Source organism: Abramis brama, assembly GCF_963993115.1.
Source record: "Abramis brama genome assembly, chromosome: 17".
In the NCBI taxonomy this organism is placed as follows: Eukaryota; Metazoa; Chordata; class Actinopteri; order Cypriniformes; family Leuciscidae; genus Abramis; species Abramis brama.
The window spans coordinates 15,044,791-15,064,710 of record NC_139979.1 but is presented as its reverse complement, the minus strand read 5'-3'; the positions used below and the strand labels follow the sequence as shown (position 1 = coordinate 15,064,710).

General features: G+C 38.0%; 1 protein-coding gene across 1 annotated transcript in view; it reads left to right on the top strand.

Moving 5' to 3' along the window:
• The window catches only part of mindy3 (MINDY lysine 48 deubiquitinase 3), a 42,610-nt gene that overhangs the window by 11,683 nt on the left and 11,007 nt on the right, over positions 1-19,920 (top strand). Inside the window, exon 11 of the mRNA XM_084090087.1 lies at positions 18,215-18,287. Coding sequence (XP_083946213.1) covers positions 18,215-18,287 — 73 coding nt within the window. The remainder of the gene's footprint in view (positions 1-18,214; positions 18,288-19,920) is intronic.

Here is a 19,920-nt window from a genome sequence, read left to right as displayed (position 1 = left end):
ATCTGGTCCAGTCGTGCTGGCAAAGTTGATCAATCAGCTTGGTCATCTGCATTTTCCAGATCAGATTCGGGCTTGAATTGACATTATCACCTGTCATTATTGCTTTGGGAGCTGATGTTCCAAATATGGTAAGGGGCGTGACATTTCTGTCACATGCTTAAGGTATTTGGGCCAATCACAATGCACTGGATCGCTGGCCAATCAGAGCACACCGTGCTTTTCAGAGCGATGACCTTTGTAAAAATGTACGCGTTTCAGAAAGGCGGGGCATAGAGGAGCAACAATGATGAACAGTATGTGTAAAATAGTGTTGCACGATGTACCGATACTTCAAAAGTATCGCGATACTCGGAAATTAAAAACGTCACGATACCTAAATTTATCAGTATCGATACTTAAAAAATAAAAAAAACGCCTCCCTATGGACGTCTGTTTTTTTCCTGACGCACGCAGCAAAGAACCTGCCGCTGTCGGTGTCATGTGACAAAACACTACAGCGAGATGGCTGCATGTGCGAGCACAAGTGGTCCACGACTCGTAGAAAAAGATGACGCGAGGAGTGACATATGGAAGTAAGTTGCCTACCTTGCTCTGTTGCACGGTGCACTGATACTTCAAAAGAAAACCGGAAATTAAAAACGTCACGATTCCTTAATTTATTAGTATCGATACTTCTAAGAATGACCGCGTTCCAGATTTGTAAAGGCCTGACACACACTGGCTGCGTGTCGTGTCCGTTTTTATCTCGGCTCCCATGTTAACTGCCTGCGTGACACGCGTCTGGGCGCAGCTCGAGACGCGCGGAAAACGCGTGCATGCTAGAAATAGAACCACGCCTATTTTTCACGCGACACGCACGTGTGTTGGAAGCGTTTCCAGGCAAAATAGAATAGGAAAAGATGTTTCTATGTCATTTTGACACGAATACATATTGAAAGTTTTGACAAATACAATATAAAATGTAATTAAAAAAAATATTATCGATTTTCAAATATTGCACCTCTCAATACAGAACGAATTATTCTGTAGCCTATTTTGCCGTCAACACTGCCGACGTTGTCTTTGCTGCTATATATTTATGTTTAACATGAAGTATAGGTCTTCCACAACTCTCTCCCCACGTCAAATATATCACCAGGCTTATCATATGTTACCAATATTAAACATTGTTTAATATAATAGCTGTTCATATTTTTATTCAAAGTTCAGAATCAAGATAAAGCTCTTATGTTTCTTATGATAAATGAGATAATTCTGCTAAATTTATATTTTTTTTACCTTGAATGTCATTGCTCTAATTTATTTTTTATATTTTTATATTTCATATTTTGTTCAAATGTTTAATATATCTGCTGTTCATATGTTCATTTATTAGTGTGTTATATGATTAGAATGTTGTCCCGGTTTTAAAATAAAGCACAGCAATGATATTTGAGAGTTTTTCTCCCTTTTCAGGAAAAGTATCGAAAAAGTATCGAAATCGCAATACTTGACTTGGTATCGGTATCGAAACAATAATTTTGGTATCGTGACAACACTAGTGTAAAATAATGACTTTTTTTTTAACCTAAAACCACGTAAACACATTGCATTAAACCAAATTCACAAAATAATGTTATTTTTTAGAACCATCATAATACAGATTTGCAAGGCCCCACAAAATGATGCTGTTTACAAAGAGGTGCCAGCAGGAGGCGCTTTAGGAGATGCAGAAATAGCGGTTTCCCCGGTAACGGTTGTACACAAAGCAGCGCAGCGTTCATAAACGCTGCTTTATCAGGAAAGATAAAGAAAGATTAAATGAAAATAACATCAAAACCTTTCTAAAGACAGTCAGTTCACTTTAAAGATACTTTTGTATAAAAATACCCGCGCCACGTTTTGACTTTGAAACGTGCAGTTCTCATGTTTATTCAACAATGTCAAAGCCTTTTGGAATATATTTGTGGCGGGCAGTGTTGATATTGTGAACCAATGTATGGGAAACACTGCAGTATAATTTGACAGCTATCAATTATTGTTTAACCTATCCATCTTCACTGTCACGCTTAGTAACACTATATAGCTGTGCCCTCACCACAGTGCAACAGTGAAAAGGGACCCTCTCAAACAGCGCCGCGCCACATTCACAGCATTGTTTAAGTGACATACACTGGTATTGCAGTATATTAAAAATTCATATCATAACAAAAATAAACACCAGTATTCGGTATGAACCAGTATACCGCCCAGCACTAGCTTGGATCAAAACAATATAAAAGCAGTGTTCTCTACAAGCTTTCTTACATATCCAAGAATCCCCCGCATTAACCCCATTAATGCCGAAGCAAAGGAAAAACAGCAAATTGCAAGTATCACAACTATTACAGTTTGACTGCGCCGCTACACTATAAACATATCAAACGATCTGTAACAGACAAAGCAATAAAAAAAAAAAATTGTGTGTTGTGTTGCGACATTGCTGTCAGATCCAATATAGTTGTCACAGCATCATCTTTTATCTCATTGGAGATAGGGGTTCATTTAACCCTCGGATTGCAAGTATAAGCAATAGAAATAGTGCTACTTGGTGTTTTTTTAATCATATTGCTGTTGTCACCTTTTTAATTCTTCATGCCTGATGTCTTCCTTAACAATTGTAAATTGGTACTCCTCATATGGCTTGCCTCACAGCTTTATTCTATTATAGGAGAGCAAGACTTTTTAAAACCCCCTGGATTACAGTGTTTACAATGTTTTATCCCTTTACTCAACTGAGGAAATGCTTGTCTCTCATAAGGGTTTCCACCTGGAGGCAAATGAGATTGGCAGCGAGCATTAATCATGGTCTTACACTTAAGGCCATTTACTGTCAGTACATTATCCTCATCCGGCGTTTGTGTGTGTGCCGAGAGAGTGTGTGCACTGGAGACTCTTTTTGTCAATGATTTGTTTCCTTTTGTTTTTGTATATAGATCCAGCACAATCAGTTCACAGATTTTCTTTTATTTTTTATTAAGTATTTTTGATTCCTTGAAATGCTGTGCATAAAAAAATACTTTGATCAAAGTTGGACAGTTACAAGATTACCAATGTCACAGTACTAATGTTACCCTGTCGATTTACTGTAGGGAAAAGAAACGCATATCTGAACAGGGCCAGTTGATTTACTGTAAAAGCACAATGGGCCTGGACCAGCAATGGCTTAATGTATTTGACTTGAGTCTTTCAGGATTGATGTCTCTCATTCTGATTAGAGCTGCAGGATCAAAATCCTCAGGACTAACAAAGGCTCATCTCATACTTCTGCCCATGATTCACCCTTCATTTTTCCTGTGTGTAGGCTGGTAGTTAGTAACTATATAGCTATGTAGAGATTTTCTACATTAAAGCTCCATCTCATCTCTCTTGAGTTACACGCTGATAGTTTTCCCATCCTTTGCTCCTGCTTCTCTGGACTTCTTGCTTACTTCTTAGACCAAATCTAAACTGGACTCTATCTGTTAGCCCCATTGGAGTCAGATGCTATTTTGGGATGTAACTAAAACAGCAGGGTTACTAACATAACAACAAAAATTGTAGCAAAAATTTTAGTAAAAAAGTTTAGTAGTAGTTGGCAAATAGCAGATTGGTTGGTTCAAAAATTTGGTTCATGTAGGTTGCCCGTTTATGTTGCCAGAATTCTCTGTGTTGTATTTTGTCTTCCATTTGCTAGCAAAATAATTATTCAATGTAGTACTGCTGCTTATCACTATATTGAAGAGCTCTTTGGAATACTTAAATATTTTAGTTTGATACCTGCTAATCTGTATAATTGACCCTTTGTCCCTGGCAAACATCAGTTTAATATCACTCCGTGGTCTCTTTCTTCACACATAATACAATAATTCCAGCTCAAGTCAATATTTCATGTATATTTATTTATTTAGGAAATGCTTCAACAGAAAAGAAAACTGTGCTTTTAAGAGCATTTTATTGTGTCTTTGAAACTGATGTTGACAAGCTTCAAGGTACTCGGCTATCAAAGTTCAAAAATCAGTTTCTCCATCACTGCTCGGATAAAAAAAATTTTTTAAATCTCACTGACTTATTGTGATGGCCCTTTATTACATAATTGTGTGAATAAAGCAGCTTGGTTTAGAGCTAAATGTTTTGTTCCAGTCCTCTCTTCATTCAACCTCCAGCAGATTTCACACATTCTCACACTCATAGCTGCTCCATTCCCATGAGCTTTAGAAGATCTTACTGATTTAAGGGCCTGTTACTCTCTGCTCTCTTGTACAAACAGCAGCCCTGTTCAGATATGCACACATACACAATCAGTTTAACCCTTATGCTCTCACAGGGCACCCACTTCTCTCATTCCACCTTATCTCTGGGGATGGTTAGCAGGAGCATAGCCTCAGGTGAGTAATGCCGCGATTTCCGTTAGGAAAGCCGATCTCTTTCCCCCTAGAGCTCAGGGTCTCTGTGTGTCCATCTGGTTTAGTTTTCCCGCTGGAGTCACCAGAAGAGTCATCCACTCTGCCAGGCCCTCAGAGAGGGGAAAAGCTCTCAAACGACAACCCAAAGAGCAGCTGTTAACAGGAAGCCTTTGGACTAATTGTGTTTAGCTTGCATTGCCTAGTTAGCTAGCTTGATCTCTGATAAAATTCTGTTTATTTTGACTTCTTTATTGTCCTGCAACACCCTTTTTTTTTTTTGTTAAATGGATAACCATATCTGTGCTGTCCAATATTATCATATTTAATTTTTTTCATTTGTTCAGCATCTGTCTGAATTGCTCATTTTTATATAAATATGTTTTTATATTTCCTTATAATATGTTTATATAAAAATATATCCTCATATGGCAGATTATCTATGAATTGAAATAAATATCAGTATTCTAAATAACTATAAATTGGCCAGTATTATAAAACTGTAATAGTTTAAGAGGGAATTTAAATTCACTATAAAAATAATTGAAATAAAGTGGATACAATTAAATATCTAATTTCATGTATCAATATATCATGTATCCATGTATTTTATCTTTAGCTAGTGATGGCTGGTCATTACATGTGAATAATTTAAGATGTTTTTTTGGTTGTGCTGGTCTAATTTGGTGGCAGTTTGTCAGTGGTTTTCTGATTTATACATGAAGACTGATTTCTTATGGGATTTGTGTTTACAGTTGTGTCATGGAAGGTGGCTTTTTCCCCCTCTCTCTGTGCACATGAGTTAGGTGTCTCTAATGACAAGTTTTAAGCCGGTCTCCTATCGGATCCATACTCCCGTCCCGTTACCGTCTTTGTTTGTCACTATGTCTCTGCTTTTAGCTTCTAATAGGGTTTGTGTTCCACTCTTATCTGATTTGAGTGCACACAAAGCAGCAGACACTACACAAATGACCTTTTACAGAGGTCCTGAGAGGGCCACGGACACAGACACAGCAGTCGACACTAAAGGAATGATCTCAAGTCCCAGTAGACGGACAGCCACACACACCCTGAAGACAGAGAGTAATGGAATAGCAGCTTTTAACGCAGCACACTGGTATCTATGACCGTGTAATGCAGAGAAACACGATCCGTGACTGCTGAACCACAGTAGCCCTGTTTATACCAAATCTGATGCTTCTCTTGCTCACACACCCACTCACAAGGTGATTAATGGGTGTATTGATGCCGTTGCCTGTGTTGGACACCAAGATGCTGGTGTCCCTCTTTGAACGCTTTCACTTTTACCTTTCCTCTTAAAGCTGCTTTCAAGCTCTCTTCTTTGATTTGAAGTGATGAGATTCACATCCCTTATTTCCTTCCATCCTGCTCGGGTCTCTCTGGAGGCCCTTTGTATCTTAAAATGGGATGTTAACCTTCTTCTTGTCCTTCCTTCCTTATTCTACTCATCAGACTACATTCTGTCTCAGCTCTGATGAGGTTAACATCCTCATCTCTTTACTGATCCCTTGGTCCTCCTCTCCTTCCTGTCCACCCTTCAGGGGCCTGATCCCTTCTTATACCCACAAACCACCACAACTGGCCCTTAGCTCACAATGCTGTTTTCGTCCAGTTTCCAATTCGGCCCCCTGCTTGGAGCAAAAGACTTTGTAAATGATGGCGCTACAAAACTGGGGAAGTTCATGGCTCTTTTCCAAAACATGAGCTGCTTATGGATGCACATACATGCATACATACATGCATACATACATGCATACATGCATACATACATACATACATACATACATACATGCAAATATTTCTTAAATATATACATGCATGTGTGTATATACAAAATAATTGTACACAGTACACACATTATGTAAACACAAACTTTTATGTTGGATGCGAATAATTGTTGCCCAGCACTCTTAATATAATTATAATTTATGATTATTAAAACCTTCTGCATATCCATAAGGTTTTTTTGCTACCCTTTACATGCCTTTAGTAAACCACTAGTTATAGATTTCTTTTTTTCTTCTTCTCAATTTGCATTGCATAATTTATAAAAACATTGCAAATTTGTTACATTTAGGGTTGCAAAATTGTAACTTTTTTTAAATGCACTTATTCACAACAAAATTCAGCACAAAAAATGTATTTGCAACCATAAGGATACAGTCATGAAAAGTGTGACTGCATCAATTGTTGTCTGCAAAAAGTGTGACTGCAACCCCCCACCCCCATTACAATTCTACTATGCTGGGTATTTGAGGGTTAACTAACATTTCATGCTAAAATATTGATAGAAGTAGTGCTGTGAAAGTGTAGTTGAAATGGGTAATTTTAACTTTTATTTGTAACTTGCTATCAGAAAACTATTAAAATCAATGTTGAGCATTTGAAACTGCTCACTTATAACAGTGTTTCCTTTAGGATTTTTTTTAGCAGTGGGGGCAGGTCTGTCCGAACAACCACCGCCCCCCCCCCCCCCCCCCCCCCCCCCAAAATTTAGGAGCACATACAATTGAAAGGGTTTTTTTTCCCTTTAACGACACAATATTACTGTGCCACATTGTGTGACAAAAGTTTACCTTATGAACATTAAATATTTTCAGTTTTAGAAAAACAATTACACTGGTTGTCATAAAAAAAATTGCATAAAAACCCCCCCATAAATTCATACATTTCGTGCCTCACTAGCGATTCTTGCTTGAAGTGTGAATGTCCGCACACAAACATTGTTGGCCCTGCAGGGTTTTACCTGGGTCAAAAATGGTCTTCGGTGGCCAACACTTTAAAAAAAAAAAAAAAGCTGTGATTTTACCTCTGGATTTCATAGCTTTGTAAGATAAAATCCTTCTTTAATAGATTATTTTGGTATATAATCATATCAATATAAAAAAGCAGGGAGAAAAAGTAGCATTAAAAAGTTTATTTTAACTAATAGTCTTATTTTCTACCATCTACAATTGAATAGGCTACCATTCAGTTGTAAATGCTGTAGTTTATTAAGGCTAAATCTTGCTAACCATATAGGCTGTACTAAAGGGGGTAAGCACACCTTACGTTCTTATTTTAAGGTGTTCTGTAAATTATTTTTTTGAAACACTTTACAATATGGTTTGATTTAACATTAGTTTATTACTAACATGGACCATGAGCAATACATGTTACTGAATGTATTCATCTTTATTAATCTTAATAAAAATACAGCTGTTTATTGTTTGTTCATGTTAGTTCACAGTGCATTAACTAAATGTTAACAAATACAACTTTTGATTTCAATAATGTAGGCTATTAAATGTTGAAATGAACATTAGCAAAGATTAATACATTCTGTAGAAGTGCAGTTTATTAAAAGTTAATGTTAACTAATGTAGTTATAACTAGAGTTTAATAAATGGAACCTTATTGTAAAGTGTTACCGATCTGTTATACACCGATTCAGACGTCTCGTGAGTTCAGTGTTGGAAAGATCAGTCGTTTAACCATTCATTAAAACGTGGAACCTTGCTTCGCAAAGAGAGTGCTCGCGCGCACGCGACCAGAGGGCGCGTGCTCTCGCTCTCTCTCTCTCTCGTTCTTTTAAACATGCGCCCAGCTGTCACAAGAGCAGCAGTTTATCTACATTACACACCGGTCAAATAAGACTTTGGTGGGACAAAAATTCGCTTTGGCGGCCGCCAAAAAAAAATCTTCGATCGGGTCAGTCGCACAAGTGCGCCTAAATATCTTTTCATGGTCGCACACAGACATATTTAGGCGCAAATGCGAGTGAAATGGTCGCACTGTAGAGCCCTAACGTTACCGTTAACCATTAACTAATCAACATAGAGGAAACACTGTATAAGGTTCCATTATAGTTCTCAACGGGCCTGAAAATTACAACCCGACCCGACCCGGCCCGTGGCTTTTAAAGCCCAGACCCGATGTAACCGACACATCAACATGAATTACCTGTCCGAACCCGGCCCACGGCCCAACGCCGCGTTGTTTTTTTTTTTTCTCATACACGTATTATCATGACCAGCAGACGGGAATTCAAATCAACCTTTAACGTTCACGCCTTTTAACAATACAAACAACTGAAACAATAAACTTTAAATATATAAATAGGCTGTAGTAACGACGGTGAATTCACCTGCGGCAAGTTTACTTTTCACCAACTCCATCTTCTTCTCTCCAGGCTAAAGGCGTGCACGCAGCGGCGTCAGGTCTGCCCCGCCCCTCTCCATGATGCACGTTGCACGCAGCAGCCAGACTTTCTTTACAGTGCGATGATTAATAAATGTTTTTTGTTTTTTACTGAGCGTAAAAGATTAAGCCCGAGGTCCGACCCGACCCGAGTCATTTGATTATATTTTCGACCCGAACCCGCGGGTCCCGTCAGGTTTGTCGGGCCAACCCGTTGAGAACTCTGGGTTCCATGACAGTTAGGATGTTGTCTTAGAAGGCAACTGCCTGAGTAGACCATAGAGAGTCAGCTCACTAGGTTTTGAAACAGAGCTTTTTGAGAGGGGGGGGGGAACCTGCAACGCTGGTAAAGTCGTCTGGTGCACCCCAGTGCTCTGTCATCCTCTGCTAATTTACTGACTCCATGCCCCCAAACACAAACACTCGCCTTATTTTTGTGAGTCCCACAGGAGCTCACCTCACTGTGGCGGTCACGCTTCTGTAGAGCCCTGCTCTGCTACCGCAACAAGCTCTCGATCTTTTGTACCGCCACGCAGGACCACCGTGTTCTCACAGCATTAGCACGACAGTGAATGTGAGCCGAAACCAACACAGGCTCTGATTTCTACCAGCCTGAAAGACTTCGATCATCACATTCTTCCATGTCTTCCATGAAAGGATGGCACTGTGGGATATACACTAACATATGTAAAAGAACAGAATAGGAAGGAAGGAAAATAATACAGCTTAATAGAATCCGGTCTCATCAGACACTATGTGTGTTTCCAGTTTCATCAGACATTTGTCCCTCTTAGGCATTGTGCTGCCTGACATATCATTAATCATTCCTTTAGTGGGATCTGATCTATTACACATGCTTCAGCTTTGTAGTACCGCACTTACACACACATAGAAACGAACACGCAATTCTGTGGGAATTAGTAAACACAACCTCTTAAGGCTTGTTCAGGACAAGAATGAATAATACAATAACTAAATGAGCGTCCACACCAGCGGATGGTAATTTTCTGAATGTTATGAGGGTGCGCAATATTTATGTCATCTGCCGCTGTAAACACTGAAGCATTTTAAAGTCGTGTGGATTCTGATTGGCTGTCAGTGTTTTTATCGTTTTTATCATTTGTCATTCTGGAAGTTATTCCAACAGTGTCATTTCTCTGTCTTTATCATTGTAATTGTGGTGTTGACTGTGCTATTCTCATAGGATTAAAATGATTATTTAAACTTTATAGTTATCATTATGGTTATCGGTGTGAACAGGTCTTTACAATCATACATATACCATCACCGTTCTTGCCTTGGTTTTAATCTCTATCAAGGCTCTACATGGCTGTATAGCAAAACATACACTTTTTTGTACCCAAGGGGCTCATAATACATGCAGGGCCTCACATCCCTCTTAACCCACAACAATGACCTCTTTAGTGGCCTCTCACTAACACTGATGCCTGTATAGGGAATACTTCACCAACAAAAGACATGCACACAATGAGAGAACGACAAGGAGATGGGCAGATAGTGTTAAATGTAGAAACGTACAGACCATGGCTTAAAGAGGGAGACGCCAGAGGGAGTAAAAGAGTGGATGTGATAGTCTAGTCTCTGACCCAGCCAGCTCTGACATATCGGGTGTCTAAACCGCTGCTGTCTGATGCTGGTGACATTTCTATGTAGTGGAGAACTTCAGAGGAGCAGATCTACCTGTAGTTTGACTTACAATGGTCTGGTAGCAGTAAGTGGTAATGTGACTAATGTAACAGTGTAATTGTTGGTGCTGCTTTGATGTTGGTTAAACACAGTGCTTGTTGTTCGTAGTTTGACTGCTGAGAAGACCTCCCTGAATGGATTTTCACCTTAAAACACATGAACCTTTGCATCTGACCCAGACTCTCTCCGAGATGCCAATCTTTCCTTCAAGGCTAATCTTATTTGGTTGAAAGTTTCAGTGACAACTTGGGGTCTTTTACAAAACATAGTCAGTTCAGAGTTAGGATTGTGTTGTCTGATGGGGCATTCACACCGATTTAAATTGCAGCAGGTCACTAAGTTGCTCTACTGTTGGTTGCTAGCATAGACTGTAAAAAAAGATGGACGACGCCCCTTCGCTCTCTTCCATTGATGAGAACTGAAGCCGCCAGTGTCTAGATATGGCGCTGACATATTGGAACTTGAGTCTGCGCAGTAGCGATCTCGGGACCAAACCTGCGCAGTAGTGAGCAGGAAGTAAAGCCGCGAAATCAACGCTCCGCCCTCACTCTCTCAGAATGCACTCAGGGAGAGTGGATTCTGCACACTTTTTTAAAAATTGATTGCAGTACGACAAGAGGCTTGTTAAAATAAAGTAAATACAATCTCCTCAGTCCTCCGAAGATCCCGAAAAAAAAATGTCCGTTGGTGCTTCAGTGACTACTTTGCTCAGAGAACCTGTCAATCACAACTGTCAATCATGACGTTACACCACCGCATCACGTAACTAACTAAAAACTTATTTTTGAAACAGAAACTTGAACTTACATCAGCGTGAAAAAAAACGACAGCAAATGAAAGAAACCACCTTTGGAAAAAAGATAGCCTATTTGAAGTGTAATTTAATTGTTTAGTTGGTCTCACGTCCCGTTGAATAACACGGGGAGGCGGGGCTTATGACCTATACATATAATGTCCTTTTTACTTGCATATGAAAGCAATTTTCTCTTAGCTATTTATTTATTAAAATTAGGGATGCACCAATACCGATACCATTATCAATATCGGGCCCAATACTGCGCTCTCGTACTCATAAAAATGCTCCGATACCATGCAGCATGTGTACAGTGTTTATGTCCAGACAAAGAAACACAGACAACAGAGAGTATAATGGAGATAAAAGAGAAGACCGTCTGTGAAGTAAATGTTTCTAATTAGTGGAATATTAAACAAAATGTAGCAACGCCTATATATCTGTGCTGCGCAAGCTGATCTGCGAAAATGCGCAGTGGATTGAGCGTGCAGTGGCATAGACGCACAAACTTGAGCACATCCCTTTTTCACAGACATCAGTGGAAAGTTTGTAGTTCAGTTGGATATGTCAATGGCAAAGAAAGTAAAACAAGGCATGTATTATTAAAGTTAACTGACAGAGAGAGAGAGAGAGAGAGAGAGCACTTCTGTTGCATGGTCTTCATTGCTGGTCGTTCACTCAGCACATGTGTCATTTGGATTAAAACTAAAAACTTTATAAAGATCCATCTATATTTAATTTATGCACTATTATACTATATGTTTTTGATTCTTTGATTTTAGAAGAGTCATTATACCAACAACTAGCAATTGTCTTGTCCCATTAGGACACTGTGAGGTGAGCGTCACTTTTTAAAAATCCCATTGGTAGTTGCTTTATTGTGTTGCTGCTCATTTGGATAAAGTTGAACTATGCTCAACTCAGGGCACCTAAAATTGCACACCCTTTAATTCCTACTACAGTTAAATTGAGAAATGGATTTGAGGGCCAGATGGAATCAGCTTGCATCTGATCTGAATTTAACCTTGGGATTTTTATCTTGCTGGAGCTGGAATGTATCAGACTGGCCTGGGGTTTGTGTGGATGACAGGAGTGTAAAAAAAAACATGTTCGGTCTAATGAACAATCTCACATCACCTTTTAAGGTTAAACACAGACAGTTTTTTTCCCAAACTTTCTAAAAACAGTGAGTTGAGCACACTATTGACATTTTCTTTTATCACTCATCCACATATGACTTTTTATCACAGATTTTATACTTTTATTTAATCAAATTACTTTCTTAGAGTTGAGGATAAGGTCTTTTTTTACTTTATTTCTCTTCAGTTTGTATAAGCGAAGTACTTTATTCTTCACATTTGCAAAAGAAAACACTGCCCATAAGTGCTGTTAAAGTGATTGTGTGTGCGTTCATGAGAGATTCATGTACAATCTCATGGATATTTCTGAAGCTCAGTCATCTGCATCTATTGGCTTTTCTCTCTCTTGTGTGAGAGAATTTCTGATCTCCATCTATGGCCTCTGACTGTTGCCGTCTCCAGAGTGTGTGTGCATGTATTTGGGTCTCAGGAAAATAATGAAAGCCAGACAGGATTCTTTATACGAGACTCTGCCTTACAGATATGTTGAATAATTATGCTCGCTGAGCCTTTTTTATAAACAGGCGTATATAATATAACCGTATCGAAGCGCACAGAGCGAGATTAGGAATATTTACCGATGCCCTGACAGAAACACTCAAGGGATTTGGCCTGAAAACACCTACGTGACATGACAGTGCTCCTTTACTATGTGTAATTTAAGACCATGTTAACTTCGTTTTAGCATTCTGCATTTCACAGTCTTTTTTTGTTACTTTTTTAGTCAATACATGAGACTTTATTATCTTTGTGTCCCTGAAACGCAAAACCATCCAGAATAGCAGGTCCGTGTCAAGCATCCCACTTCTGTGTGGCTCCATATATCCATCTGGGTCAGATCACTCAATGTGCAGAACCATCCTTCCTCGAGCTGAAGTCTTTGCCCAACTTGCTGCTCTGTAATTCCCCTCTATTAGAGTGTGTGTGTGCAAGAGATGGAGGAACACTGACTCAGCAGGGTTGATTACAGGCCTGGTTGCGTTGTTGTGAAGCCACAGTGTAAACATCAGCGGAACAGCATGTTGTTTTTGTCACCAGGGGTCAGACTTTATGACAAGACATGCACTCATTTGCTAATAGCATGGAGCCTCAGAGCGTGTTTGTTTGCGAGAACGGTGAGGTGAAGGGTTTATGTGCACAAATAAGTGTCATGACGGATATACTTGATGTCAGTGCACACTGCACACACACACAACACACACACACACAATAAGTACGGTATTTTCAAGCGTGTTGAGATTTCTGACCAACAAAACATTTTGCTTCATTGACAATCTCCACAATGACTGACTTATGTCTATGTCTTTATGCAGTTACTGAATAAGCATCAAGGTATCATTACTTTCAATGATATAAAAATACATTTAAAAATGATTTAAAAGAACAGTTTTACACAAGAAATACTGTTTACTTCAGTTGGTATTCACTGAGCAGTTTTGACCAGTTAAAAAAATAGCACTTGAACTGCATAGTTTTTAAAATCACTATAATAATGTACAGTACAAAGTTACAAGTTTCCCTGTATAGTTTACAGCATTCTCTAAAAGAATTGTTTTCACATCCAAGTAAAAAAAAAAGACATTATACTAAAGATGGAATCTCCCGCGATTTGGACTTGAGTCACACTTAAGTTGCGACTTGACTTGAACTCGAAGACAGAGACTCGTGAAAAACACAAGTAATTTTGGTAGGCATTCCCAATTATGTTCTCTCTTTACTACCCTACATGACAGCATTAAACACCACATTTTACTATTATATACTATGCTAATATATATACAGTGCTGATCAGAATTATTTGCCCCCTTGGTAATAAATATGATCAAAGATGGCTGTAAAAAATAAATCTGCCTTGTTAATCCTTTTGATTTTTTTTTTTTTTTTTAAAGCAAAAATCAAACCTTTCATTGAAGTAAAATAATTGAAAGTGGGGGGAAAATCACATTATGAAATAAATGTTTTTCTCAAAACACGTTGGGAACAATTATTTGCCCCTTTTATTAAATACTTTTTGCAACCTCCTTTTTCCAAGATAACAGCTCTGAGTCTTCTCCTATAATGCTTGATGAGTTTGGAGAACAAGATGTCCAGGACCTCTGGCAGAAAATTTGTCCAACAGCATTAAAGATACAGCAGAGTATTTCATTTTACACATGGGGTAGTTTTTTTTTTTTTTTTTATCCCTGTGTGCACCAAACCCATCTTAAGTGTTTGCTGCCAAAAAGCTCTTTTTTTGTTTTTGTTTTTATCTGTCCATAGAACGTTTGAAAAGTAACTGACACTACTGGAACTTCAAACGGGACGTGTTCTATGGTCAGATGAAACAAAAAAATTAACACTTAATATGGGTTTGGTTCATACAGGGATAAAAAAGTACCTGAGAGAGACTTTCTGACTTTAAAAGGAAAAGTCTACCCTGTTTTAACATCACTGAGGTTGTTTTAGTCAGATTCCAAGCATTACACACTGTTATATGTTTAGAATCTGGACATAATTCATGATTATAGCTAATTTTGTTTTTAGAGAGAGACAGGAAAGAGAGAGAGGATGATTGAGCAAAACAAAAACACTGGTCACGAATTAGTCTAAAACGCGAATTTTTAAAGCGAAATGATGGAGGAGCTTAAGTTTGCTGCCCAACCCTATTTGTTTCAACCGCGAGAGGCGTCTTCTCTCACCTAAGCTTACACTACTCCTACATCCTATGTCCTACGCCAGGTCAGAGGTCACTTTTCCTCTGGAACTAGACTCGTGGATGGCCGTTACCGGAAGCCAGTGATTTATACTTTATAAAGTTATAAATAGGGACGTTTACAAAAACTTCCTTACAAAAAACGTATCGCTTCACTTACTATTCACTCTCATTATTAAGATTGGAAGAGCCAGGATATTTTTTGATATAACTCCGATTGTGTTTGGCTGAAAGAAGAAAGTCATATACACCTAGGGTGAGGCTTGAGGGTGAGTAAATTATAGTATAATTTTTTATTTTGCGGTGAACTATCCCTTTAATAGTTTATTGCAGATGTCTCCGCATCCACTACCTATTGAAACTTCTCACTTTTATTAAGCACTCATTCATTTTTCTCAGTCTTTCACCACTGCTGAGCTACGTGCTACTGATATAAGTTAAAACTAACAAATCATTATTTGAGGAATGAGGGTTTATAACTCCACATGGCCTCAGGCAAGGGCTCTGAGAGTTTAATTTTATTCTGACTATCTGCCATTCGACTGTGGAAAGGTGTCTAGTTTGTCTGTGTGGAGGACTAGCTCAAATTGTAGTATTAAAGCAAACACTATCCAGCTGCAACTTCTCTTTGTCATCTACTTTTTCAGTCCTTTGTACCTTCTTTTTCTTTAGCGTTTTATCTCTTCGGTTGCTCTGTCCCTCTGTCTTAGTGTGACTGCGAGCTGTATATTTTCTCTGTGAAATAAGAGGAGATATTTGTGAGTTTTGCACTGAAAGCATACTGTGAAAGTACACAGCCTGTGTTTATGTTCACTCTTGCATGACCGTGTTTGTATGTTCATTGCTAATGTTTGTTCTCTTTGATTGCAGTAAAACACTTCATATTTTACTAGACTGTTAGATTTTCTTAATAAAATGTGAGTGGGTCTTGCCTGTGCAAAACTTGATGCCTAGGTGTTGTGGGTGATTGCCAAGCAGGGTTTTTCCTGGCTCAAAACAAGGCGGAGGTGGTAAAATCCTGATCATGGATTTTAATAGTAATTAATAATAATTAAATTTGTATTTTTCATATATATATATATATATATAGCCTACTGTGTTTCCCACAGTATTTTTGTGGTGAGTGGAGCTCGGTACCTCTAGGTTTTTTTTTTTTACTATTACAGCTATCGAGATTAACGAATCATGAGAAGTTTTTAAAGTATTTAGATCTATTCCCATCACATAAAAGGTTGCAGCGATGAGCATTGAGCAGATGACAGTCTGTTGATCGCGTGAATAAAGATCTTATCATTGCAACACAGTTTCTGCACTCTCACTAATGCTTTCACCCATTGCAAACATGATGTAAATACAGTAAGAGCTTTGTTGTGCAGTGTAACAGCGTCATTGATTTCATAACGAGTTATGGCAAGTGTCCAGATAAACTCGCGCTGTGTGATTGACAGCTTGGGCTATTGGAAAGGGATTGTTCTTTGATGCTTTCTGTATATATTTTAATCACAGTTTAAATAAGATTATTTTCATCCTACTAAGAGAAACAATGTGAAGTTGATCGTTTAGTCACTGGCTTGATTTACTGATGCATAAACAGTATTGAACGATTTTGAGAGAAAGATAATCTGTCTGAACTTGAACAATTCCACATCAGAAATTCACATAACCCACTGGTTCTTCAGAGGCTCAGATAAAGGAACTAAAAAAATACTTTTGTGTTCATTTGTACATCCAAACACTGAACAACTGCCATGCTTCGCTCATTTGCAAGCCATGATGTCTTTAATAAAAAAATTATAATTAAAAACATGTCTAATTAATTGAATTTTTAAAATGTATTATTTATTTATTAAAATTTAAGCAATAATTAGTACAAATTTGTCATCAAAACTGTTAAACAAATGAATTAGTTAAACTTGAAAAGTTTAATCAAAACTACAATGTAATCGAATGAAAATACAACACTTCGTTTATAAAAAAAACTTTGAATTATTTGTATTTGTATAGACGAAACTGCCTCTCATTCACTCAGAACATGCAGACTTGTATACACACAATTAAACAGCAGTATTTTGTGGTTTATTAATTACAGACACTACTTCATATTACCATTGGAATTTGTTCTCCACATTCAAAGAGTATTGATGAATTCCCATGCAGTGTTTTGATAACTTGACCTGGTTCTGACCATCAGTCAGCATGAGAACTAGTTAACCCCATAATCCCCTGCCTCCCCTTCTAATAATGGGAATCAGAAAGTGTGTGAGTGAAAGACAGAGTGAATGGGTTCAAAACGGGTCAGATTAAGTTTGCATCACTCAAGCTCTGTTCCACATTTTTAATTGCCTAGATAGGCAACTACCTTATTAGTCACCATCCTAATGAAATGGCACTGATTTTAAACTTTCTGATCACTTGGTGGTTAAAGAAACAAAGATTAAATAGTACATTTTTAAGTAGTTGGAAATATTTTATCGATACTTTGTTGTGCATGATGTTGCATATTTCTTTCATCTTGTAGGCCTACATTGTAATGAATGTTCAAATGCTGCCCAAAAATGCTGTCTACATTAGTTCCGAATCTTGATTCCTATATGAGGCTAAATGACACTGAACGTTATTGGAATGTACAGATGGAAAACTCTGTGAACTGTTTTAGCTGTACGTGATTCAGCTGTGCATGCTGACTCTGCATATTCCAGCTTGAGTCGTTTTTTACACACATACACACACACACAGATGTGTTTTGTTGTCCCAAGAACAAACACACATGGATCTTGGTTTGTTTTCTATTAATCAGCGAAATCCGTAGTCTGTTTGTGAGTTGTGTGCATGTGGGAGAGAGATAGAAGATTGTTTTCATTAAAGATCTACAAGATTTTTTGGTGGAAGTACAATTTTGCCATTTATGAGTTTATCTCCTGATCATTTACACACTCCCAAAACATAATCACTCACTCAGTCACTTCGCAAATGCACACACAAACAAAATGATGCAAGTACAGTTCATGTAAACATTTTCAAATTTTTACTGTCATATTTCAGCAAAGGCGCTTAATGCACATTGCATCATCGGTTTATGTCTCCCGGCTCCTCAAAGAGAATGGTCACACTCAGGCCAAATGAACTCAGCACTCCCTCATCCACTCATGAACAGGAAATCAACTTATGAACAGCTTATCTTTGTCTCTACACATTAAACTTGGAATAAGAGTATTTTAACATCGCAAAAATGCCTCCCATACCACAACACTCATTTCTATTTCATATTTCCTTCTCTCTCTAGGAGATGGCTTTGGTTGCCCCCGAGTCCCCATCGGAGCAGGCCAGACGAGTATTCCAGACCTTTGATCCGGAAGGTAAATTTATTCAAAACTTAGCATTTCATTTGTCTGCGACTGTGTTTGTGAGCGCGAAAATGGCCGTGTGTCCACTAAAGCGTTTTTAGCGAGCTGAAAATGCCTAGCTGTGAGCGCTTGATGTGAGTGGGTCAATATCAGTGGTCTTAAAATTATGGATGGGTCTTGTCCCACCCACATACAATGGTTCCTGAAAATGAGAACGTTACGTTTTTAATTATATAATTGTTTTCAATGTTTTGGCAGATGGCAATCTAGCGAACTGATATACATATCTCTCATATGTTTAAGATATACATATCATATGAAAACAATTGGAAAAATAAGCTAGCTTCGGGGAAAAAAAAAAAACCTTTGTGAACACACGGCCTAAGAGACTACAGAAACTCAAAATGTCAACTCAACCCCAGCAGCTGAGTCAACTTGTCATTCTCTGAGAGGAAGATGAGCTGTAGCTTCACAAAACAGAGCAAGTTTATTATCTCTGCAGCTTATCAGACAGTGCAAAGATCCAATACTTTCCCTGTTTGTTTATGTTTTACTGTTACTGAGGTTGGGGGAGGAGAGAATGGGAAATGGAAAAGAAAAGGCCAAATTTGATCTGATGCTAAGGCGTTATTTCAGCGGAGTCAAAGAGCAGTGACACAGAATTCTACAAGTGTAAGGGAGTGAGAGCATATATGGGGATCAGATATGCAAGTCGGTGGCTACATTTTTAGGTTATAAGGTTAAGCCCTCCATTCTTTTGATGACTCTCCCACAGTATCTCTTTACACAAGGCCAGATATCAGTCATAATGACAAGAATGCACATTCGCAGACTCCCTCACATCCACCAACATATGGTTTCACTGCCACTATTTAAACATGCTTCAGTTGACAAGCCAAACCTTAACATAGAAAGAACAAACAAAACCAAACATTTCACACAATTGATCTTTGACAGATCTTGGCATATTAACTGAATTACAAATATGCATTTCCTGATACAGTGATATTATAACTCCCAAACAAACAAACAAAAATGTTTTAACCTCTCAGGTTCTCACCAAGCAGAAACTTTTAAAAAGTTTGAGTTCAGTAAGATTTTTAAATGTTTCTGAAAGAAGTCTCCTGTGCTCACCAAGGCTACATTTATTTGATCAAAAATATTGTGAAAATGGATATTTTGAAATGTTTTCTATGTTAATATACTTTAAAGTGTAATTTTGTTTCCTGACATGGCAAAGCTGGATTTTCAGTAGTCCACTCCAGTCTTCAGTGTCACATGATCATTCAGAAATGTTTGTAATATGCTGATTTGCTGCTTAAGAAACATTTCCTATCTTTATCAATGTTGAAAACAGTTGTGCTGCTTAATATTTTTATGGAAGCCGTGACCTATTAATTAAAAATACAATCTTACTAAATTTTTTTGATCTTTATGTTATCCCAAAATTTCTGTAGTTTTCCCCAGATTAACAAATATTAACATAACAAACCCACTGATTACTTTCTCTCTAGTAATGATTGCAGACTAAATGTCTGCAAATATGTCCTATATATGATAAATGACCAGCAGTGATTTATTTGTTAGCAGTTCTGCTGAGGATTTGTGGGGAGGAAGGTCTCACATGATGATTTATCATTTAAGA